The sequence below is a fragment of the Pseudophryne corroboree genome, chromosome 11 (genome assembly GCF_028390025.1).
Source record: "Pseudophryne corroboree isolate aPseCor3 chromosome 11, aPseCor3.hap2, whole genome shotgun sequence".
NCBI lineage: Eukaryota > Metazoa > Chordata > Amphibia > Anura > Myobatrachidae > Pseudophryne > Pseudophryne corroboree.
The window spans coordinates 148,976,168-149,001,189 of record NC_086454.1 but is presented as its reverse complement, the minus strand read 5'-3'; the positions used below and the strand labels follow the sequence as shown (position 1 = coordinate 149,001,189).

The following is a 25,022-nucleotide window of genomic DNA, read 5'->3' as shown; positions in this document are numbered from 1 at the left end:
GAGACTCCAGGAATCCGGGTGAAGGGAAAAGCTTCCTGGAGGGTTGCCAACAAATCCTGGAGAATCCAGGAAATCAGGGAGAGGTGGCAACCCTAGCCCCAAGTGTGACTCTCACTGCTCGCTGTACATACTGTACACATGGGGCAGACAGCTTATTCTATATATAATATTCACAAGTGTTTGCAGCTTTCAAATATCATGCTGCTCAGTTACATATTCTCAAAAGGAAATCGTTATGATATAACAAACTAATTATTACAGTCATATGCTCAGTACATTTGTTACACATTCGCTGCCCCCATGATGTAATGACACTATGGATCTGCAGCTCTACAGCTCAGCTGCTGCAGCACTAAAGGATTTTTTTTTTTTCTACTCAAAGCTTTATTTAGAAACGGACAATTGAGGCAGAACTCACTTCCTGCTTCCATCTTCACATGAGAAGCAAATACAAGTATTTATTGGCAGCCAGGCAGAGGTGGTGAAGTTGGAGAAGACACCTAGCGGTAAGTGACATCTTACCCATGGTAACCCATCAGCTGCTACTTATAATTTTATAGAATGCACTTGATAAATGTTACCTCAATGCTGATTGTGTGCCATAAGCAGCTTCTCTACTGGCTCACTTCTTCACACTTTTCCCTGCTTCATACATCTCTCCCAGTCCTATCTCTTCTTAGTACTAGCTGGGTCACTTGCGTTGCCATTTGTGTCTGGCTGCGCTGATAGCTGCTAGCAGGCAGATGACAGAAATCCCTTTGGGTACATATCAAGAAGCGACATGTTCAGGGATTTTCTCTGTCTTTTCCCCCTTATCTCTGCTTAGTACATAGGGGAAATATATAAAACTGGCCCGCAGTTCCAACTTCGTCCATTATCATGGCGCAGCAGGGGCAAATATCAGGGATATGTATTGTAAACATATTTGCCAAAGAGGGAGATCACTACATCAGACCCTCCAACATGACCCATCCCATTGGGTACAAAATGCTCTGTTACTGGACTTCCCTATTAATTTATAATTTCCATCACCTGTGTTGAACTAGTTAAATGATAAGAAAGGTGTTTATTCACAGGTGATTGCAATAATAAATTAAGAGGGAAGTCCAGGAACAGAGCATTTTGTACCTAATGGAATGGGTCACGTTGGTGGGTATGCTACATTACCTCTGCGCTATACCAGCCTGCCCCATAGCGCTGCAGCTTCCCAGCAACAGCTGGCATATAGCACATGCGCACGTGGGATGGACCCTGGGGGCCAAAGGTCACCACTGGGTCCGAAGTGTGGCGAGCGCAGCGTGCGTACGAGGGGACACGCTGCGCTTGTCAGCGGGATTCCGGCATTGGTCTGCCGAAGATCGATCGATCGATCGATCTATCTATCTATCTATCTATCTATCTATCTATCTATCTATCTATCTATCTATCTATCTATCTATCTCTATATCTCTCTCTCTATATATATATATATATATATATATATATATATATATATATTTCTCTTACGTCCTAGAGGATGCTGGGGTCCATTTTAGTACCATGGGGTATAGACTGTTTCGCAGGAGCCCTCGGCACCTTAAGACTTTTCAACTAGTGTGAACTGGCTCCTCCTTATATGCCCCTCCTCCAGACCTCAGTTTAGAAAATGTGCCCAGGAGACTGGACGCACTCTAGTGGAGCTCTACAGAGCTTTGCTGGAAAATACTTTGTTAGGTTTTTTGTTTTACAGGGAAGCTGCTGGCAACACCTTCCCTGCTTCGTGGGACTTAGGGGGGGAGATTAGAACCAACTTCTCAATTAGTTTAATGGTTCTAGTCTCCGCTGACAGGACACCATTAGCTCCTGAGGGAACTGAACACAGCTCCCCCATGGCTCGCGGTTCACTCCCACAGCACTGCCGCCACCCCCTAACAGAGCCAGAAGACAGAAGACGGGTGAGTATTCACCGGAGTCCGGCAGAGCGGTTCTCTGGTCATCGTGGTGTCAAATTAAGGTACCAGTGCGGCGGGACGTAGCGTGCCATGTCTCTCACCGGGTGCAGAGCGCGCGCGTGGGGGGGAGGCGCGCGCTCTGAGTGACATGTTACCTCTCTGCTGGCTTAAATACTGTACACAGGTGAGGCCAGTAAAATAATTCCCCTGTCTTAGGGGAAACGCGCCATTTAAGGGGGCGAAACTTCTCCTCAAGCTGTTCAGCTCACTCACTCAGCGCCATTTTCTCCCTGCAGACGCTGTTTAAAGGATCCACGCTGCGCTTCTCTGGAAATACAAGTACACTGTTCAGGGAAGGAGCTTATAGTTATTAATAATATAAATCAGCGTTGTGAGTGTGTTTACCGCTGAGTGTGAGCTGGCAAATCCCCTTGGGTTCCTCTACTGGGCCTTACTGTGGGTCTGTCCCCGTTAGCTCCTGTGTGTAAGGGGGCTGTGTGTGTGTGTGACTGTACACGTGTGTGTCATGTCTGACAGGGGGGGGGGGGGGAGTCCTCTCCGGAGGAACCTATTATGGATGCACAAGTGGGTACTGTAATGGCTCTTCCATCCCAGAAGGAGCCAGAGTGGGTGAAAAGACTGCAGAGTAATATTTCTATGTTAGTACAAACGTTTTCTGACCCTGAACAGCAGACTATTTATTGGAGACAGTCTGTAGAGGATACCCTGTTTAATGATCCTTCAGGGTCATCTACAAAAGTCCCCTCAGGTTTCCAGAAATGGTCCCTTGCACAGATTATGAAGGGGGACACTGACACGGATTCCGACACGGATGACACAGGGGATTTAAGGAGGTAGACCCCAAGTTGGCTAAAAGCATTCAACGTATGATTGTTGCTATTAAAGAGGTGTTAGAGTTTCCTGATAGTACACCTACACCTGAGGAAAAGGACTATTTTAGACTAAATAAAAAACAAGAAATAACATTTCCTCCGTCTAAACCTCTGAATGATTTCTTTGAGGGAGCCTGGTCTAACCCTGAGAAGAAATTTACTATTCCCAAACGCTTACGGCTTGCATATCCTTTCCCTGAGGAGGATAGGAAAAGGTGGGAGACGGCCTACAGTGGTAGACACCTCAGTCTCTAGACGTTCTAAGAAAAGAACCCTGTCTGCCCCTGGGTCAGCGTCTCTTAAGGACCCGGCTGACCGTAAGTTGGAAACTATTTTTAAATCCTTATTTATTGCGAATGGTACCATTCTCAGGCCCGCCATTGCTAGTGCATGGGTGGGTAATGCGGTAGAGAAGTGGGCAGACAACTTAATGGTTAATATTGATACGGTGGATAGAGATGAAGTTCTCCTCACCCTTGGCCACATCAAGGGTGCGGCGGGATATTTTGTCGAAGCTATGAAGGATGTGGGTTTGCTCAGTTCAAGAGCCACCGCCATGGCTGTATCAGGGCGTAGAGCTTTATGGGTTTGTCACTGGAATGCTGATGCTGAATCAAAAAGGAATATCGAGACGCTCCCTTATAATGGGGAGACCCTTTTTGGTGACAAGTTGGATGCCCTGATATCCACAACTACTTCAGGAAAATCTGCATTTTTACCTTCTGCGTATGTTCCCCCTAAGAAAGGGTATCATTCTAACACCATGCAGTCCTTTCGGCCCAACAGGTACAAAAAGGCGAAATGCAACCCCTTGTTAGCAGGCAGAGGTCGCGGTAGGGGAAGAAAACCTACCACGCCCGCTACTTCACAAGAACAGAAACCAGCAGCTGTTGCTGCTGCAAAGTCCTCAGCATGACGCTGGGGCTCCCTTGCGGGAGGACGGTCGAGTGGGGTCTCGCTTACTGATTTTCAGTCGTTCCGATCTGGACCCTTGGGTGTTACAAATTGTTTCCCAGGGTTACAGGTTGGAATTCCAAGAACTTCCCCATGCCGATTTTTCAAATCAATCTTGCCAGTTTCGGTACAAGACAGAACAAAGATATTGGACGCAATACAAAAATTGTGTCAAGACAAGGTAAGTTCCTTGGTCCCAGAATTACAACAGAAAAAAGGTATTTATTCAAGCCTCTTTGTGGTCCCGAAGCCGGACGGCTCGGTCAGACCAATTCTGAACATGAAGTCTCTAAATCTATTTCTAAAACAGTTCAAGTTCAAGATGGAGTCCCTGAGAGCGGTGATCTCCAGCTTGGAGGAGAAGGAATTTATGGTGTCAGTGGACATCAAGGATGCTTATCTACATGTTCCCATCTACCCTCCACATCAGGCATACCTGAGGTTTGCGGTACAGAACTGTCATTACCGATTCCAAACGTTACCTTTCGGTCTCTCCACGGCCCCAAGGGTATTCACCAAGGTGATGGCGGAGATGATGGTACTTCTTTGCAAGAAAGGAGTCAACATAATTCCTTACCTGGACGATCTCATAAAAGCGAGGTCCAGGGAGAAGCTAGTACAAGACATTACTCTATCTCTGTCGGTGCTTCAACAACACGGATGGATCCTGAATTTTCCAAAATCTCAGTTAGAACCAACAACGAGACTATCATTTCTGGGAATGATACTGGACACCGAGGTGCAGAGAGTTTTCCTTCCAATGGAGAAAGCTCTACAAATCCAGGAAATGGTAAAACAAATTCTGAAACCTGCACGAGTGTCTGTTCACCAATGCATTCGCCTACTGGGAAAGATGGTAGCGGCCTAAGAGGCCCTACAATTTGGCTGATTCTATGCCAGGATTTTCCAGTGGGATCTCTTAGACCAGTGGTCCGGATCACACCTTCAGATGCATCAGAAAATAATTCTGTCAACAAGAACCAGGATTTCACTCCTGTGGTGGCTGCAATCGTCTCACCTATTGGAGGGCCGCAGGTTCGGGATTCAAGATTGGGTCCTAGTGACCACGGATGCAAGCCTCCGCGGTTGGGGAGCAGTCACGAGAGGAGAAAGCTTCCAAGGAAGGTGGTCAAGTCAGGAGACGCTTCTTCATATAAACATTCTGGAGTTAAGAGCAGTGTACAACTGCCTTCAACAAGCGACGCATCTTCTCCACGATCTACCCATACAGATCCAGTCGGACAGTGTGACAGCAGTGGCTCACATCAACCGTCAAGGAGGAACAAAAAGCAGAGCTGCGATGGCGGAGGTAACAAAGATACTCCTCTGGGCAGAAAGACATGCAAGAGCTCTGTCAGCAATCTTCATTCCAGGAGTGGACAACTGGGAAGTAGACTTCCTCAGCAGACAAGATCTCCATCCAGGAGAATGGGGCTTGCACCGAGATGTCTTTGCAGACCTGTCAAGACGTTGGGGCGTCCCTCAAGTAGACATGATGGCTTCTCGTCTCAACAAGAAACTTCCAACATGCTGTTCCAGGTCGAGAGACCCACAGGCAGTGGCGGTGGATGCTCTGGTAACCCAGCGGGTGTTCCGGTCAGTGTATCTCTTCCCTCCACTTCCTCTAATACCAAGGGTTCTCAAGCTGATCAGAATAACGAAGGTTCGGGCGATTCTCATTGCGCCAGACTGGCCAAGGAGGGCTTGGTATCCAGTTCTTCAGGAGTTGCTCTTGGAGGACTCTTGGGCCCTTCCTCTTCGCGAGGACCTACTTCAGCAAGGCCTGTTAGTTTATCAAGACTTACCGCGGCTACCTTTGACGGCATGGCTGTTGAACGCCAGATCCTAGCTCATAAGGGTATTCCTAAGGCAGTCATCCCCACCCTTATTCTGGCTAGAAAGGGGTAACGTCCAAACTTTACCATCGTATATGGAGAAAATATATCTCCTGGTGTGAATCCAGGAAATTTCCTGCGGTGGATTTTAAATTGGGACGGCTTCTCCTTTTTCTACAGGCAGGGGTGGATGCTGGTTTGCGACTAGAGTCCATCAAGGTCCAAATTTCAGCTTTGTCCATTTTCTTCCAGAAACAATTGGCTTCTCTTCCTAAGGTTCAGACATTCGTTAAAGGTGTTTTGCACATGCATCCTCCTTTTTGTGCCGCCTGCGGCACCATGGGATCTAAATGTGGTGTTGCAGTTCCTAAAATCGGATTGCTTTGAACCCCTACAGGAGGTAGAGTTTAAAGTTTCTCACTTGGAAAGTGATCATGCTGTTGGCCTTGGCATCAGGCAGACGAGTGTCTGAATTAGGAGCTCTTTCTCATAAGAGTCCTTATTTGATTTTTCACGAAGATAGAGCTGAACTGCGGACGCGTCAGCATTTTCTTCCTAAGGTTGTGTCTTCATTCCATATTAACCAACCTGTGGTGGTGCCAGTGGCTTCTGACACCTCAGCCGTTCCCAAGTCTTTGGATGTCGTCAGGGCTCTGGAGATTTATGTGTCAAGAACGGCTAGATTACGGAAAACAGAGGCCTTGTTTGTCCTTTATGACCCCAAGAAAATTGGGTGTCCGGCTTCTAAGCAGACTATTGCTCGCTGTCCGGCTTCTAAGCAGACTATTGCTCGCTGGATCCGGGGTACAATTCAGCACGCTCATTCTAAGGCAGGATTGCCGATACCGACTTCGGTAAAGGCCCACTCCACGAGGAAAGTGGGTTCATCCTGGGCGGCTGCCCGGGGTGTCCCGGCATTACAGATTTGCCGAGCAGCTACTTGGTCAGGTGCAAACACGTTTGCTAAGTTCTACAAGTTTGACACCTTTGTGGCTGACGACCTTCAGTTTGGTCAGTCAGTGTTGCAGGAACATTAGCACCTTCCCGCCCGTACTGGGAGCTTTGGTACATCCCCATGGTACTAAAATTGACCCCAGCATCCTCTAGGATGTAAGAGAAAACAGGATAATGATACCTACCGGTAAATCCTTTTCTCCTAGTCCGTAGAGGATGCTGGACGCCCGCCCAGTGCTCAATTTTCCTGCAGAATTTTGATAACAGTTCTTACACAAGTGTTGTGTTTGTTTTTTACAGAGGTTGTCTGTGTATTGTTGTACATGCACGTTAGCATGGGTTATGTTATGGCCATGTTAGGAGGCATGTCTGTAGAGTGTGGGCTGGTGTGAATCTCGCCCTAGTTAATGTAAATCCTTCTCTCAAAGTTGTCCGTCTCCTCGGGCACAGTTCCTATACTGAGGTCTGGAGGAGAGGCATAGAGGGAGGAGCCAGTTCACACTAGTTGAAAAGTCTTAATGTGCCGAAGGCTCCTGCGGAACCGTCTCTCTCTCTCTCTCTCTCTCTCTCTCTCTCTCTCTCTCTCTCTCTCTCTCTCTCTCTCTCTCTCTCTCTCTCTCTCTCTCTCGATCGAAGTTTCACAGAGAAGCAGCCAGAGCGGCATTACTCAGTGATAACTGTATAAACTAGCCCGGTGCCAGCTGCTGCTGCTCTGTCACAGTGAGAGTCCTCAGATCCCCATGTATACATCATTCCTGCTTGTGCTGTGACTTAAGGAATGGGAACTGCAGAGCACTTACTGTCGTGGGCACCCCTTCTGCCCGGTACTGAAATCCCAGCAGTCCCCCCTTGATGGCGGCAACTGGGTATATGTGTCCCTTCTGAATCAGGAGACACAAAAAAAAAACCCCATAATTCTGAGAAAATGGCCATCTTTTTCATTTATTTTAGCCCTATATTCCCCCATTTCTCTTAGGCTATAAAAACACTTTTTTTTCCCCACATTGACTGATATCAGGTAGAATGCATGTAAGATGTTTTATTAGCAATCTATGGTGTCTATTTAGTTCGCAAACAGTCACTTAAATCGGTCGGCTTCCCGCACCTCCGGTAAACCCGGCCCCTATTACATATGCTCGGACCCTATTATACCCCTTTCAGACTGCCAGCAATAACCCGGGTTATTGCACATTAACGTGCAGCAACCCGGGTAGTGGCTCAGTCTGAAAGGGGCCAGTTGAAATAACCCAGTTCGAGCGACCCGCTATTTCAACCCGGGTAGCAAGTAGGGCTGAACATGGGTTCAACCTGACTCGAGGGGCCATGTGAACGGATAAGCCGGGTCGATGCGTGCCGGGAACCCATTCACTGCATAGGAAGAGGTAATGCATGGAGATCATCTCATCTCCAGGCACTGCCTCAGCACACATCGGTGGTGACGTCACCAACCCTGCAATAAGCCAGGTACGGCAGCCTGTCTGAAATGGGTCTCAGCCGGGTCACACCTGGGAAGGACCTGTGTACAAAATCCAGGTGCAACTCGGCTATGTGGTCTGAAAGGAGTGTTATATATGCCCCCAAGTCTTTGCTGTTCAGGTAATAGAAAAACATTAAGAAATCCCTTAAAGCATACCTCCCAACATTTCCAGTTAATGAAGAGGGACTTCTGTACGTGCATCCGAAAAGGAGGCGTGGCCTATGAAAAAGGAGACGTGGCTTTGCGGCAGTGCCGCAATCGACAGCCACGCCCCGTTGTCAGTGAGGGGGCATGCCCAGCGCTCTGTGAGCTGCTGGTATGCCCCCAGTCCCCATGTCTCCACTGAACAGACGCTGTGCACATGCGTACAGCGTCTATTCTCCGCTGCTCTGGTAAGCAGCACAGCAGTGACGGGAGCCTCCCAACTGCCGCCCCTCCCCCCGCGGGTGGCACAGTCCCAAAATAGCGGGACTGTCCCGCGAAAATCGTGACAGTTGGGAGGTGTGCTTTTAAAGGATTATCTTATATAAAGCAATCAGAGAATGGTGTAACACTTTATGAGGAAGATTCTTATAGGGCCATATTCAGCAGGGAACGCTGCTGCAGCAGCGTTTGCATGCTGGGGCTTTTTGAAGTGTGCGCACGCACAGCAGCCGCACTGTGCGTGCACACACTCTGAGATGCGACGGTGTTCGTGGGGCGGGAGTGGGTGTCGACTCGGCGTTATGGGGCATGGTCCAGACAAAGCAGGCATATCCAGACCATTTGCGGGGCAGGCCGCGGCGGCTGTGTGACATCACACGCAGCCACTGTGACCCAAAACATGGTGTGTAGCCACATGCCTTCACAACTAGGCTGCGTAGGCGGTGGGCTACCCTAAACATGCAAAAGCATCGCCGCAATGCACAGTTTCCTGTGCTGGGCGTCCCCCCGCATGTCAGTGTAATGGATCGTAGATGTGCGAAAAAACGCAAATCTACAATCCATGCTGAATTCGGCCCATAGTTCAGTTCAGCAGACGGCGCTCAGGAGACTGATCATAGCAGTGAACAAAGGCTGTTTAACGCAGCGTTATCCTACATATGCTTTGGGCCTCAGCCGGTCAACATGGACAAACGATTTGTTCCTGATGATGGGCTGAGGCACGAAACATACGTAGGATAACATATATAGTCAAAATCGCAAGAATACATCGCACCGTTTGTATGCTTTTAAAAATAGAAGTGGGAAGAAAATCAGGGCTCTGTGGTGGCCATATATCATCACTTCCAGGACTGGACTTGTTCTTCTTTACGCTGAACTTAGTTCTTAATGACATTGGCTGTATGTTTGGGGTCGTTGTCCTGCTGCAGAATACATTTGGAGCCAATCAGATGCCTCCCTGATGGTATTGCATGATGGATAAATACCTGCCTGTATTTTTCAGCATTGAGGACGCCATTAAGTGTAAGGAGTCTAGTGGTACTAGTCCAAATACCAGCACTGGTATCCTCACGCATGAGTTGACCTTGCTGAATATGACCTCACATGTGACATGGGACATCAGCATGGGACATCAGCAAGAGGCAGATGCGCTGCAGGACTTGCAGGGATTGCCGGGTGGGGGAGTTTTGGGGATTAACATCTCGACCACTGGATTTTAGAAGAGATAAGTGTGTGTCCCCCTGGTGATCCGTGCAAGACACTCCTGCCTGGCACCACTGCGCATGCGTGAGATTTTGCATACATCATGAGACCTCGTGCACATCCAGAGCCCAACAGAAGGCGCTGCAGGTTATCACACCGTCTAGTAATTCTGCCAATATATGGGGAAAAAAAAAAAGATAAGCCACAAAAATACGCTGATAATTTTTTAATATCATTGAATTAACTTCCATTACCATACAATAGTATAACAATGGGAAAATTGTTAGAGGTTTACAGATAATGTAGTTTTCTCAACGTTATCAGCTTTCATACATCCCGAGATTCAATGCTGGTGTCAGATAGCGCTGGTTATAGCACATTTGACACTGACCACAGGCGCAAACACAGGATTTGTAGAGGGGGGTTTCTAAATGCAAGCCACAATATCCTGCTCTGCGGAGCATTGGAGCAAGCCCCGGGGGTCTGGGGGAGCAGCAGAAGAACCTAGCACCAACCCTGGAGCTATATGTACGCAGTCTTTTTCTGTACTTTTTATACACTGGATAGTGTATGGAATACAATGTTAATAATTTAAACTATAGATAGTATATAGTATATGCCAGGCATGTCCAAACTGCGGACCTCCAGCTGTTGAGAAACGACACATCCCAGCTTGCCCTGACACAGCTATTGCATTCTCTGACAGCAAAACTGTGTCAGGGCATGCTGGGATGTGTAGTTTCACAACAGCTGGAGGGCCGCAGTTTGGACATGCCTGGTATAAGCTGTATAAAACATTTATTTCATTGTAATAAGGTCAGGAAAAGTTTAAACTTCTTATAATAAATATACGTACATAATACAGGTTGAGTATCCCATATCCAAATATCCGAAATACGGAATATTCCGAAATACGGACTTTTCTGAGTGAGAGTGAGATAGTGAAACCTTTGTTTTTTGATGGCTCAATGTACACAAACTTTGTTTAATACACAAAGTTATTAAAAATATTGTATTGAATGACCTTCAGGCTGTGTGTATAAGGTGTATATGAAACATAAATGAATTGTGTGAATGTATATACACTTTGTTTAATGCACAAAGTTATAAAAAATATTGGCTAAAATGACCTTCAGGCTGTGTGTATAAGGTATATATAAAACATAAATGCATTCTGTGCTTAGATTTAGGTCTCATCACCATGATATCTCATTATGGTATGCAATTATTCCAAAATACGGAAAAATCCCATATCCAAAATACCTCTGGTCCCAAGCATTTTGGATAAGGGAGACTCAACCTGTATAAATGAATTTTTAGAAACAAACATCCTTAAAATCCCGGGCAATGCCTGGTACTCCAGCTAGCTGTATATAAAGGAAGCATTTACATAATCGCAGTATACTGGGGAGTATGAGTATATATACAAGTGGTAGGTTACTATGAGTGTATATACAGGGGGGGTATGTGTATATACATGAGGGGTGTATATTTGGGTGGGGGGTTGTGTGTGTTTATGTGTATATATACACAGTATATTTGTGATGCGTGACCCCGGCCTGCCGCTTAGTAGCTGCCAGTCCTCGGAAGAGAGATGCTCAAAGCACAATGGTTAACTGGCGCAGCCACTTCCAGCGGTTAGGTCCTTTGCCGTAATCATGAAAAGGGCCACGGTGCAGATCTTAAGAGTGGACACGTCTCCAAAGTTAGTGTGCGGTGATGGTTTTGTCACCACTTATCAGGTGACGAGTGGTGGACTTTTTCCACAGACAAAGGATCCAGACATCATAGTGCGTACTTGTCTGCTGAAAGGAATGACCATTTATACACAAGCTATCTTACTATGCCATCTTTCTTCACATTGGAAATTGCCCCAAATATGGTGCTTTTCCAAAAAACATTTGGACAGCTTTTCCTATTATACACCTTCTATATTACTGAGTTTAGCAGAACTGCTAGGTTATATGTTTTGGTGGTTTGCAGGATCTGAACGGAAATGCACATATACCTGTGAGATGAAAGAAACAGAAAGATGATCATTCCAGATTAATGCAGGATAACTGTCCTTTTAGAAAACTAAGCAGTGATCGCCCTTTAAATCTGGCTGGACCAATATGCAGTATGTAGCATTTACCGTGATGTATTAAATTTCCCATATCTATTCAAATTACACAGGGCAGAACCATTAATCACAACGGGATGCAGTTATTTTGTCGGCAGTCAGGTTCCCGGTGGTCAGGGTACCGACGCTGGAACCCCCACTGCTGACAATAACGACAGCCGGAATCCTGGGTCACAGGGGCAATTCACACTCGTGGGTGTCCACGACACCCATAGAGTGGGAATAAAACCTCTGGCGAGCCACCGAGCCCACAAGGGGACTCTTTGCACTCGCCCTGCTGCCGGCATACTGACGGTTGGGATGCTGTTGTTGGTATACAAACGTCCGGCATCCCGACCGTCTGTAAATCATAATGAACCCTTCACAGCGTACAGGTCTGGAGACGGAGTATAGAGGGAGTGAATGATGGCAGACAATATAGACCCAAAAATCACAGGAACTATAAGCAATTATACTCCAGCTTCACTTAATGAAAATGCCCAAATGCTCCGCACTGACCTACAAGCAAGGGCCTATTTTCATCTCATTGGAAATCACAAAGTAAAAAGTATGGACCCTTAAGGTGGCCATAAACTAGTTGCCTGATTGTAACAAAGATCGGGCAGTGTGTGGGAGCAAACCATAATCTTTTGTTTTCTCTCAAATGCCAAATAATGGGTTGCCCCAACTAGTTGGAAAATGTAAACATGTTTTATTTGCCCAACTAGTTGGTCAACTACACTGCTCAAAAAAATAAAGGGAACACTTAAACAACACAATGTAACTCCAAGTCAATCACACCACTTAGGAAGCAACACTGATTGACAATCAATTTCACATGCTGTTGTGCAAATGGAATAGACAACAGGTGGAAATTATAGGCAATTAGCAAGACACCCCCAATAAAGGAGTTGTTCTGCAGGTGGTGACCACAGACCACTTCTCAGCTCCTATGCTTTCTGGCTGATGTTTTGGTCACTTTTGAAAGCTGGCTCACTCTAGTGGTAGCATGAGACGGAGTCTACAACCCACACAAGTCGCTCAGGTAGTGCAGCTCATCCAGGATGGCACATCAATGCGAGCTGTGGCAAGAAGGTTTGCTGTGTCTGTCGGCGTAGTGTCCAGAGCATGGAGGCGCTACCAGGAGACAGGCCAGTACATCAGGAGATGTGGAGGAGGCCATAGGAGGGCAGCAACCCAGCAGCAGGACCGCTACCTCCGCCTTTATGCAAGGAGGAACAGGAGGAGCACTGCCAGAGCCCTGCAAAATGACCTCCAGCAAGCCACAAATGTGCATGTGTCTACTCAAACGATCAGAAACAGACTCCATAAAGGTGGTATGAGGGCCCGACGTCCACAGGTGGGGGTTGTGCTTACAGCCCAACACTGTGCAGGACGTTTGGCATTTGCCAGAGAACACCAAGATTGGAAAATTCGCCACTGGCGCTCTGTGCTCTTCACAGATGAAAGCAGGTTCTCACTGAGCACATGTGACAGATGTGACAGAGTCTGGAGACGCCAAGGAGAACGTTCTGCTGCCTGCAACATCCTCCAGCATGACCGGTTTGGCAGTGGGTCAGTAATGGTGTGGGGTGGCATTTCTTTGGGGGGCCGCACAGCCCTCCATGTGCTCGCCAGAGGTAGCCTGACTGCCATTAGGTACCGAGATGAGATCCTCAGACCCCTTGTGAGACCATATGCTGGTGCGGTTGGCCCTGGGTTCCTCCTAATGCAAGACAATGCTAAACCTCATGTGGCTGGAGTGTGTCAGCAGTTCCAGCAAGACGAAGGCATTGATGCTATGGACTGGCCCGCCCGTTCCCCAGACCTGAATCCAATTGAGCACATCTGGGACATCATGTCTCGCTCCATCCACCAATGCCACGTTGCACCACAGACTGTCAAGGAGTTGGCGGATGCTTTAGTCCAGGTCTGGGAGGAGATCCCTCAGGAGACCATCCGCCACCTCATCAGGAGCATGCCCAGGCGTTGTAGGGAGGTAATACTGGCACGTGGTGCTACCTGATTGCCTGAAGGGACCTTCTGTGACAGGAGTCACAGGGGGTCTCAGCATTCGGGGAAAGGGGTCCCATGTGTAAACATGGGACCCCTTTTAGTCCGTCTGGATCGGCTATGCGTTGTTTTTTTTTTTGCCAAGTACGAGGATTACAATAAAAGAACCGGACACTGGATCAGGTGAGTATATAATTTTATTTTCAGGTACCCCGGACGTCGACAGACGGAGACGTGGCCAAAGTCGGCGTGTCAACATAGGTAAGTATGTATGTGTCGGCATGTATGTAAGAAAGTCTTACTTTCAAGGTGTGTGTGTCCTGTTTTTATTTGGGTATTTTTTTTGCAAAAGAACTACAGGTACCAGCGCCCCCCCCCCCCGCATGCTGGTACTTGTGGTTCTCCAAGTACCAGCTTGCGGGGGGGGGGGGGGCTTGCTGGGACTTGTAGTTCTTCTGCAAAAACCAATATTCTTTCATTTTTACACATGGCTATCAGCCCCCCGTCCGCAGCCCTTGGATGGGGGGGACAGCCTCAGGCTTCACCCCTGGCCCTTGGGTAGCTGGGGGGGGGACCCCTTGATTGAAGGGGTCCCCACTCCTCCAGGGTATCCCGGCCAGGGGTGACTAATTGGGTATTTAATGCCACGGCCACAGGGAGCGGTATAATAGTGTCCCCCGGCTGTGACATTATCTGTCCAGCTATTGGAGCCCGGTGCTGGTACAAAAAATACGGGGGACCCCTACTCTTTTTGTCCCCCGTATTTTTTGCACAAGGACCAGGCGCAGAGCCCGGTGCTGGTTGTTAAAATACGGGGGATCCCCTGTTATTTCCCCCCCCCCCGTATTTTTACAACCAGGACCGGCTCGAAGAGCCCGAGGCTGGTTATGCTTAGGAGGGGGGACCCCACGCATTTTTTTTTTTTTTTAACCCATTCCATTAATAATTAAAAAAATATATATTTTTAAAAATATATAAATAATACTTGTGCCTCCTAAAGAGCCAAACCAAGTACCTAATCCCTTCTAATATAATTAGATATGCTATTAGCAATAAAAAAAACACACAAAAAAACATGTTTTTACATTTTTTTATTACATTCCGCCAGCAAAGTGAGGCGGATTGAAAATTACGAATTTACTGACGAAAAGCACTGTTGTCGAATTTACATTCTTCAATTGAATATACTTTTATCGAAAAGCCGCATTTGTACCATTGCAGAAATGTCGAATTTGTCAAATGTCGAATTTCAAAAAGTCGAATTTTAAAAGCCCGTTTTTTGGACGAAAAGTACTGTATTGCATTGTCAAATTATTTTTTTTGGCGAAAAAGTCCCGTTTTTCGACATTTTCGGGAATTCGACCGCAATTGCATATACCCCTATGCTGGAAGTTATCATGATTTCCTGGCATTTTGGCCTGAATGCAGTAGATGTACAAACCACAAATACCAATAGTCCTTATGATTTTTTTTACTATATAAATAAAATGGTCTATAATTTTAAAAGCACCATTCAAAAATACTGTAATGTGAACCAGCCTTAGTGTTACTTGGGGTGTCTAAGTGGCGGACTTAGTTTTGGGGTGACCATGTAGGTGAGGACCCAGCTCATGAAGAGTTTCACCCAACTAGAAGCCGCTCACGTTTGCCAGCTCCGAGCTCCTCCATGGCACACATCAGCCCAGGAAGGAGAACAGCAGGCGGGTGATAAGAGTCCGTGAGGGCTGGCTATCAGGGGCAGGCAGGTAAGTACTGATTAGCTTTATTCAACTGTAGCTGACGTCTCACTGGAGATTCTGGCACAAATTAGTTACATTTTGGAGAGTCCTTTATACGACGAGACTGTTCTTGAATGACTGCTTGTCTATAAAATAGTTGGGCTTTCTAATGCCTTAATCAGATGGTTCCCAGCCTCGGTCCTTAAGGCACACTTAACAGTTTAGGTTTTAAGGATATCCATGCTTGAGCACAGATACTTTAAATAAACATACATGAGGTTCTAATTAAGTCACTTGTGTTCAAATGTGGCTATCCTTAAAACTTGGACTGTTAAGGGCCCTACACATTGGCCGATCTTCCATATTGGCCTGCATGCACAGCCGACGGGGCACCAGCGATGAACGAGCGCGGGGCCGCGCATCGTTCATCGCTGGTGACTCCACACTCAAAGATATGGATGGTATCTCGTTCAATAATAAACGAGATCGTTCATATCTTTGAGGAATATCAGCCAGTGTGTAGGGCCTATTAGCGTGTCTTGAGGACTGAGGTTGGGAAACAGTGTCTTGCTCGTTTGCGTTGGGAAGCTCTATGGAGCGGCCTGCTGTGTTTGTTCTTAGTTTAGATTTATTTTACTCATTGGACTATGTTGGATCAAGAAAGCTAAGTATTAGCCACTACATTATGGAAAATATGGGGGAGCATTAAATGTTAATAATAAATTATGCTAATATTAAAATAAAGGGGACAAATATAATACAGTGCACCTGGAAAGTATTCACAGCGCTTCACTTTTTCCACATTTTGTTATGTTACAGCCATATTCCAAAATGGAATAAATAAATTTTTCCCCTCAAAATTCTACACACAATTCTCCTTAATGACAATGTGATATATGTTTTTTTGAGATTTTTGCAAATTTATTAAAAATAAAAAACGAGGAAATTACATGTACATAAGTATTCACAGCCTTTGCCATGAAGCTCAAAATTGATCTCAGGTGCATCCTCTTTCCACTGATTATCCTTTATGGTCCTACAGCTTAATTGAAGTCCTCCTGTGGTAAATTCAGTTGATTGGACATGATTTGGAAAGGCAGACACCTGTCTATATAAGGTCCCACATTTGACAGTGCATGTCTGAACACAAATCAAGCATGAAATAAAAGAAATTGTCTGTAGACCTCTGAGACAGGATTGTCTCGAGGCACAAATCTGGGAAGGGTACAGAAAAATATCTGCTGCTTTGAAGGTCCAATGAGCACAGTGGCCTCCATCATCCGTAAATGGAAGAAGTTCGGAACCACCAGGACTCTTCCTAGAGCCGGCCGGCCATCTAAACTGAGCAATCGGGGGAGAAGGGCCCTCGTCAGAGAGGTGACCAAGAACCCGATGGTCTCTCTATCAGAGAGAGGAGAACCTTCCAGAAGGACAACCATCTCCGCAGCAATCCACCAATCAGGCCTGTATGGTAGAGTGGCAGCCCGCCTGGAGTTTGCCGTAATGCACCTGAAGGATTCTCAGACCATGAGAAACAAAATACTCTGGTCTGATAAGACAAAGATTGAACTCTGGCATGAATGCCAGGCGTCATGTTTGGAGGAAACCAGGCACCGCTCATCACCAGGCCAGTACCACAGTGAAGCATAGTGGTGTCAGCATCATGCTGTGGGGATGTTTTTCAGTGGCAGGAACTGGGAGACTAGTCAGGATAGAGGGAAAGATGAATGCAGCAATGTACAAAGACATCCTGAATGAAAACCTGCTCTATAACGCTTTTGATCTTAGACTGGGGCAACAGTTCTTCTTTCAGCACACAGCCAAGATATCAAAGGAGTGGCTTCAGGACAACTCTGTGAATGTTCTTGAGTGGCCCAGACTTGAATCCGATTGAACATCTCTGAAGAGATCTGAAAATGGCTATGCACTGACACTTCCCATCCAACCTGATGGAGCTTGAGAGGTGCTGCAAAGAGGAATGGGCGAAACTGCCCAAAGATAGGTGTGCCAAGCTTGTGGCATCATATTCAAAAAGACTTTAATTGCTGCCAAAGGTGCATCAACAAAGTATTGAGCAAAGGCTGTGAATACTTATGTACATGTTCTTTGTATTATTATTGTCTGTTGTGAATTGTATTGAAACAGGGATGTGTTGCAATTTCCTACAATTTTTTTTATTACCATCTATATGCCATGTGTGTGTGACCTTTCTTAATAAACAAACATATTTAGAAGAAAAAAAAAGTGAATCACTGAATACTTTCCAGATGCACTGTATTTATTACATTTCAAGCTAAGAGAAACTTTTTGTGCAGTGGCAGCCATAAGTGATTCCACCAAGGTAAAACGTTATTGGACTTTTTTGAGTAATAACTGTTAGTTTCACGTTATCTCAGTGTACAAAGGTACAAAATGTGCTGCCTAAAGCTGCATTACCATGAAGGGGCAGAAGATTTCTGTGGGCTTTGTGCTGAGGCATTACCGCCATGATCGAAACTTTGGTTTTTGGCAGTGGCCACGAGCCAGTCATGAAGCCGCAGGATTATAAAGATTTTGTATAGTTGTCATTTAATGAAAAATAGCACCATTTCCAGATATCAAACTTTAACTTCTTCCTCTGTCCCTGGAATGTATGGATAGTTGTCAACTATGCATTTTTTAGGTTGTTTCTTTTAATGCGAGACCTCTTCTACTTATGTATGGGGTTTGCAGTTCCAGGTGTACTGCACTGGTCATGGCACATGTAGGAGAAAGCTGAGTATCAAGTAACTTATGAGAGAGATTTAGGAAAACTGCTCCACAGGTAACTATGAGCAAAAAGTAGGTTCATACTTGCCTACCTGACCCTCTCCATGAGGGTGAAAATGCTCTGTTCCTGGACTTTCCTGGTAATGTATGATTGCCATCAGCTGTGGTGAAACACCTTTCTTATCAATTAACTAGCCCACCACAGCTGATGGCAATCATACATTACCAGGAAAGTCCAGGAACAGAGCATTTTCTCCCTCATGGAGAGGGTCAGGTAGGCAAGTATGAACTGTTAACTGCCTTTATCACTTCTCTTTTCTTAAGATGACCATCCACTGCATAATAATCTTGCATACCAACCACCTTTTATAACTGGTTTTAATGACTATCGTTAGTGTATGGCCCTTAATGATTGTTCACAGCCTGAAAATGCTCTGGATGGTTGTTTGGTTTTTATCCTGTCTGATCCATCAGCCCCTCGTTCAGTCAACTTCATGCTGTAAATGGAGACAGAATGTGTAGAGGCACCGGCCCCACCCCCTGCACCCTCTCCCTGTCAGCTGCATGGTGATGTTATGTATGACCCAGAGCCGTAACTAGACTTTTTGGTGCCCTGTGCCAGAGAGAGAATTGTCGACCCCATTTTTCCAATAGGGACATAAGGTGCATGCCTTGTGGGGAAGGGACATGACAAGATTGATCCTAGAGATAGCCCATGCTATGATGCCCCTTCCCACATTTTATGTATCTTATAATATACAGTATAATGTATGATAATATATTATATATATATATATAATACACACATTTATAGACCACTGCAAGAAAACGGATTCGGACACAAATCTTCTTTGTACCACATTCATGAACTTAAGAGCTTGTTGTTATTCAATTACAATACCCTTTATTAAATAACACACATCCCCAGGATTCAAACCTATAACCTGTTGAATTCCAATCAAACACCCCACTCATTAAGCTATTTGAGTTTGCATAAAAACTATGAACACTATATGAAGTTGCTGGTACTTTGTAAAAAATATAATCCGTATTGCAACTGAGTAGATCTATGTAGTGTGCAGCCACACATCAAATGTCTTGCAGCCACACACTACATAGATCTGCTCAGCCACAATGCTGATAATTTTTTCACAAAGTACAAGGTAAGCTTCAAATAGTTAGAATTCTGTAGCTTAGGATTCTCTAGCTTTCTACGCAAGAGCAGATAGCTCAATGAATAGATGGCTGACTGCAATGCCACAAGTAATAGTTTCAAATCCCGTGTATTTCAGCATCTTGAAATGTAATAAAAGGACAGTGTAACTGAATAACAAAGAAATCTCAGTTGTGTTCATGAATGTTGTATAGGTATAAGTGACAGAAGGGGTCAGAGTAGGAGACAGCAGTGGTCAGGAGATGCTGGGCTTCAAAAAGGGGGGAATCTGCAAGTGAAAGTAATTAAAACAGATAATTGTCAAGTGCCACCAACAGCGCCCCCTACCCTGCAGCGCTATGTGCCCCTTCCGCACACACCTAGTTACGGCACTGGTATGGCCAGCTTTACTATGGGGGTCATTCCGAGTTGATCGCTCCCTGCCGATTTTTGCAGCGCAGCTTTCAGGTGAAAAAACGGCATTTATGCGCATGCGTATGGGCCACAATGCGCACGTGCGTCGTACGGGTACAAAGCCCGTTGTGGTTGTGCACAGGTTCTAGCTAAGTTTTTCTTTGCACTGATGGCCGCAAGAAGATTGACAGAAAGGGGGCGTTTCTGGGTGTCAACTGACCGTTTTCAGGGAGTGTTAGCAAAAACGCAGGCGTGTCTGAAAAAACGCAGGCGTGGCTGGGCGTTCGCAGGGCGGGTGTATGACGTCAAATCCGGACACAAATAGGCTGAAGTGATCGCAAGCGCTGAGTAGGTTCAGAGCTACTCAGAAACTGCACAAACTGTTTTTGCAGAGGTCGGCTGCACAAGCGTTCTCACTTCTGCTAAGCTAAAATACACTCCCCAGTGGGCGGCGGCATAGCGTTTGCGCGGCTGCTAAAAACTGCTAGCGAGCGATCAGCTCAGAATTACCCCACTATGGCCCTCATTCCGAGTTGATCGCTCACTAGCTGCTTTTAGCAGCAGTGCAAACGCTAAGCCGCCGCCCTCTGGGAGTGTATCTTAGCTTAGCAGAAGTGCAAACGAAAGGATCGCAGCGCTGCTACAAAAAAAATTGTGCAGTTTCAGAGTAGCTGCAGACCTACTCCTACCTTGCGATGACTTCAGACTATTTAGTTCCTGTTTTGACGTCACAAACACGCCCCGTGTTCGGCCAGCCACGCCTACGTTTTTCCAGCCACTCCTGCGTTTTTATCTGGCACGCCTGCGTTTTTTCACACACTCCCCGAAAACGGTCAGTTACCACCCAGAAACACCCACTTCCTGTCAATCACTCTGCGGCCAGCAGTGCGACTGAAAAGCGTCGCTAGAGTTTGTGTAAAACTGCATCGGCTTTTGTGAAAGTACGAGGCGCGTGCGCAGTGCGCTCCATACACATGCGCAGATTTGCAGTTTTATTACCTGATCGCTGCGCTGCGAACAAAAGCAGCTAGCGATCAACTCGGAATGAGGGCCAATGTACGGATTCCTGATGGGAACTGTCCAGCGATATACCCATTCTAAGCTGTAATCAATGTTGTTCATCAGTTCAGCACAGCTAATGGAGTGTTTGTTTCCATTCTGTTTACTAGTCATTCAAAGGTATGGAGGGATCCACTCATAGGAAGAGAGGAGCAAGAAACCAGGTAAATAAATGCCTTGTAAAATGCTGTTCTTTTACTTGTAGCGGACAGTGGCGTGTGCCGGGTGCCTGAGGCACGACGCAATGCTTTCTTTTTATTGTTTTCTTATTTTTTAATCATTGAATTTTTGTCCGATTTACTTTTAATTGGTTATATTAATTGATTGTGTGCGAGAGGCATTGAATGGGAGCAGTATTTGGAAGGCATGCTGTTCCTTGTAGTGCCAATGGGAGATCCTGGGGGTGGCTCCTGGGTAAGTTAGCTCTCTGTCTGGATGTGTTTTAGTAATAGCCTTTATCATGAGGCCTACTGTGACAAATAACATGGCCCTATGTGGGCACTGCTATTATGTAGTGTTAGGACTGCTGTGGCTCAGCAGCTTAAACATGTGTTTGCAAACATGTGTGACTAATTCTCTGAATTTCTATTACCAGATAGGTTCAGGTATGGTCACAGGTAATTTTTAGTGTGCTGAAAGGAAATTTAGGGGTGGGATTTGCATCCCCTCTCTGTCTGTTTGGTTATATTATGGGCCAGATATAATGAAGTCCAAGTTGGCTGGTGGTGCGGGTTCCCGGCCAGTGGCGGAAGTACCGGAGGCAATGGAGTCGGTTGCCGCCGGGCTCCAGCAGTGAAGGGGGCACCTTCTCCATTGCCTCTGGTGCACTTCCATCACTGTGCACCAGCAACTTACACTGTACGAGGAGATGTGAGGTTGGCTGGCGCTTGTCCCGACCGACACCCAGCTCCCGAGTCCCGCCCCCAGACAGGCTCCCTCCTGCTGACTCCCATGCTGCCTGGCTCTCGTCCCATGACACCGGCTCCCTCCCGCAGTCACTCCGGATCCCGCCCCGACACCGCACCTAGCCGGATCCCACCCACTGACACCGCGGCTCCTTCCCGCAGTCACTCCGGCTCCCGCCCCGACACCGCACCTGGCCGGCTCCCACCCGCTGACACTGCAGCTCCCTCCCGCAGTCACTCCGACTCCCACCCCGACACCGCACCTGGCCGGCTTCCACCCGCTGATACCGTGGCTCCCTCCCTTAGACACACAGGCTCCCGCTGACACCGCGGCTGCCCGGCTACTTCTGCGGAACCGTCTAACTCCCCTTGCTTCTTTTCCACTGTGCAGGAGCTGCTGCAATGTGGGAAGAAATTGGTGAGAAGAGGGGACTAACAACTTGTGGGTCGGGACAATGGCTGTGTGTGTGTAAATGTATATGTGTGTGTGCATATGTATATGTGTGTGTGTGTGTGCATTTGTACAGTATCTATGTGGCTGTGTGTGTATATGTATATATGTGATGGGTGTGTGTGTATATGTATATATGTGATGGGTGTGTGTGTATATATGTATATATGTGATGTGTGTGTGTGTGTGTGTGTGTGTGTGTATATATATATATATATATATATATATATATATATACTGTATATGTCTTTGTATACAGTACATGTGTGTGTATATGTGGCTGTGTTGGGGGGGCACCAGCATCTATTTCGCCTCCGGGCGTCTACTATAAACTTACGCCCCTGTTCCCGACCGAACTCTGACTTTATTTTTTAAAGCAGCAATCGTCATGTACAAGGCAAAACCATGCCATGTAAACGATTTCCATTTAAAAAAAACGTACGGGTTGGGCCGGGATCCTGCACCACCAGCCAACTCTGATTTCATTGGCCCAAAATCTGTATTACTGCCAGTTTTTTTAACCATCATTTGATCGCTCTTTAGAAAATGACACTATTGTTTCCAATTAATGTGTCCGTAATAAAATAAGAGCACTACAAATTCCAGCTAACTTTTTTGGTTTTAGTATGTTATAACAGTGGAGGATATACTTATAATCTGATTGTTTTGCTAAAATAAAAGTTAATCCATTTTTGAAACCTAAAAACCACAGTATAGATAATGTTCATGTGTTTCTAGGTCACTGATGTTTGCACTGCTTCTTTCTAAATAAAACCTAGCTTTAGGGTACAAGGCTAGTGATGGACTAAAGTCCACTGACACACAAACTGTTTAAATGTGATTATTACTTTGTGTGATAATGCAGTAATTAGGGGGAGAGATGTAGATTGTTGTTGATCTCCACAATAGTGCTAAATACGTAGGGGTAATTCAGGTTGGATTGCAGTTTTGAGAAAATTGCAAATGAGCGATTTCCTCGAAACTGCGCATGCGCTACAGCCGCACAGCGCCTACACTAGCATTCATAGTGCGATCGGGATGCAACGTTTCGACGTTGCAGGGGAGTGGTTGGCCGAATCGTTTTCGTGGCGGATGTGTGACGTCGCACACAGCTGCTCTGATGGGGAAAAATTATTGCAGACCGCCTGCATACGCAGCCTAGCTGCGGCTGCAAGGGGTCATCCACAATTGTTGCGACCACAATCGGATAGCGATCGCATCGCAATCGGATTGTGGTCGCAGCCACAGGGCGGAATTTTGCATGCTGGGCAGCCCCCAGCATACTACAGAAGGGATTGCAGATTCTGCTTTTCAGCAGAATCTGCAATCCGTGCTGAATAACCCCCATAAATTCTACTCGTTTCACCGAGCGCTTTTACAGAGCATACTGAATGGCGCGGTCACATGGGATGCGATCACAGCTAGACGGGCTTTAGCTGCGACTGTGCCGTCCCGCTGCGTTCCCCAGCTTTTAAAAAAAAAAAATTCTGCACATGTGTTGAAAGTATTTCATTCTGGTGGCAGAATCGCGCCCCAGAATGATTTATGAATGAGATGCTGGAGCACCTGCACTGGGGACAGAGGTGTGAGGGTGGAAATATGTTCTCAACCCTGGGCACTGTTAGCTGACAAGCTGAGATCAGCTGCAGCAGGGGGAACTGATCATCAGTACCCAATGTAATATGCTCTGCATATGTTGTAGGGGAAGAGGTAATGCCTCATGAGTGTGGGGGCAATACCCTGGGGAAGTGGGGGGCTCTACTAGCTCCATTAGGGGTGCTGGAGGGGGGTTAATACCCCTTAAAATAAGATTTTACTCACCGGTAAATCTATTTCTCGTAGTCCGTAGTGGATGCTGGGAACTCCGAAAGGACCATGGGGATAGCGGCTCCGCAGGAGACTGGGCACAACTAAAGAAAGCTTTTAGGTCACCTGGTGTGCACTGGCTCCTCCCACTATGACCCTCCTCCAAGCCTCAGTTAGGACACTGTGCCCGGACGAGCTGACATAATAAGGAAGGATTTTGAATCCCGGGTAAGACTCCTACCAGCCACACCAATCACACCGTATAACTCGTGATACTATTCCCAGTTTAACAGTATGAAAACAACTGAGCCTCTCAACAGATGGCTCAACAATAACCCTTTAGTTAACAATAACTATGTACAAGTATTGCAGACAATCCGCACTTGGGATGGGCGCCCAGCATCCACTACGGACTACGAGAAATAGATTTACCGGTGAGTAAAATCTTATTTTCTCTGACGTCCTAGTGGATGCTGGGAACTCCGAAAGGACCATGGGGATTATACCAAAGCTCCCAAACGGGCGGGAGAGTGCGGATGACTCTGCAGCACCGAATGAGAGAACTCAAGGTCCTCCTCAGCCAGGGTATCAAATTTGTAGAATTTTGCAAACGTGTTTGCCCCTGACCAAGTAGCAGCTCGGCAAAGTTGTAAAGCCGAGACCCCTCGGGCAGCCGCCCAAGATGAGCCCACCTTCCTTGTGGAATGGGCTTTTACTGATTTAGGATGCGTCAGTCCAGCCGCAGAATGCGCCAGCTGAATTGTGCTACAAATCCAGCGAGCAATAGTCTGCTTAGAAGCAGGAGCACCCAGTTTGTTGGGCGCATACAGGATAAATAGCAAGTCAGTTTTCCTGACTCTAGCCGTCCTGGAAACATAAATTTTCAAGGCCCTGACTACGTCCAGTAACTTGGAATCCTCCAAGTCCCTAGTAGCCGCAGGCACCACAATAGGTTGGTTCAAGTGAAAAGCTGATACCACCTTA

At 46.5% G+C, this 25,022-nt stretch overlaps 1 protein-coding gene across 4 annotated transcripts in view; it reads left to right on the top strand.

Annotated features, from left to right (window-relative positions):
* The first annotated feature begins 390 nt into the window (after nt 1-390).
* Nucleotides 391-25,022, top strand: part of TRPT1 (tRNA phosphotransferase 1) — a 137,621-nt gene continuing 112,989 nt past the window's right edge. For 2 of the 4 annotated variants that reach the window (XR_010189427.1, XR_010189425.1), the window contains exons 1-2: nt 391-506; nt 20,987-21,040. Coding sequence is in view for 1 of the 4 variants with exons in the window: in XM_063944943.1 (XP_063801013.1) it covers nt 20,999-21,040 (42 nt within the window). In the remaining 3 variants the exon portion in view is untranslated. The remainder of the gene's footprint in view (nt 507-20,986; nt 21,041-25,022) is intronic. The other 2 variants (XM_063944943.1, XR_010189426.1) reach the window with 2 other exon arrangements.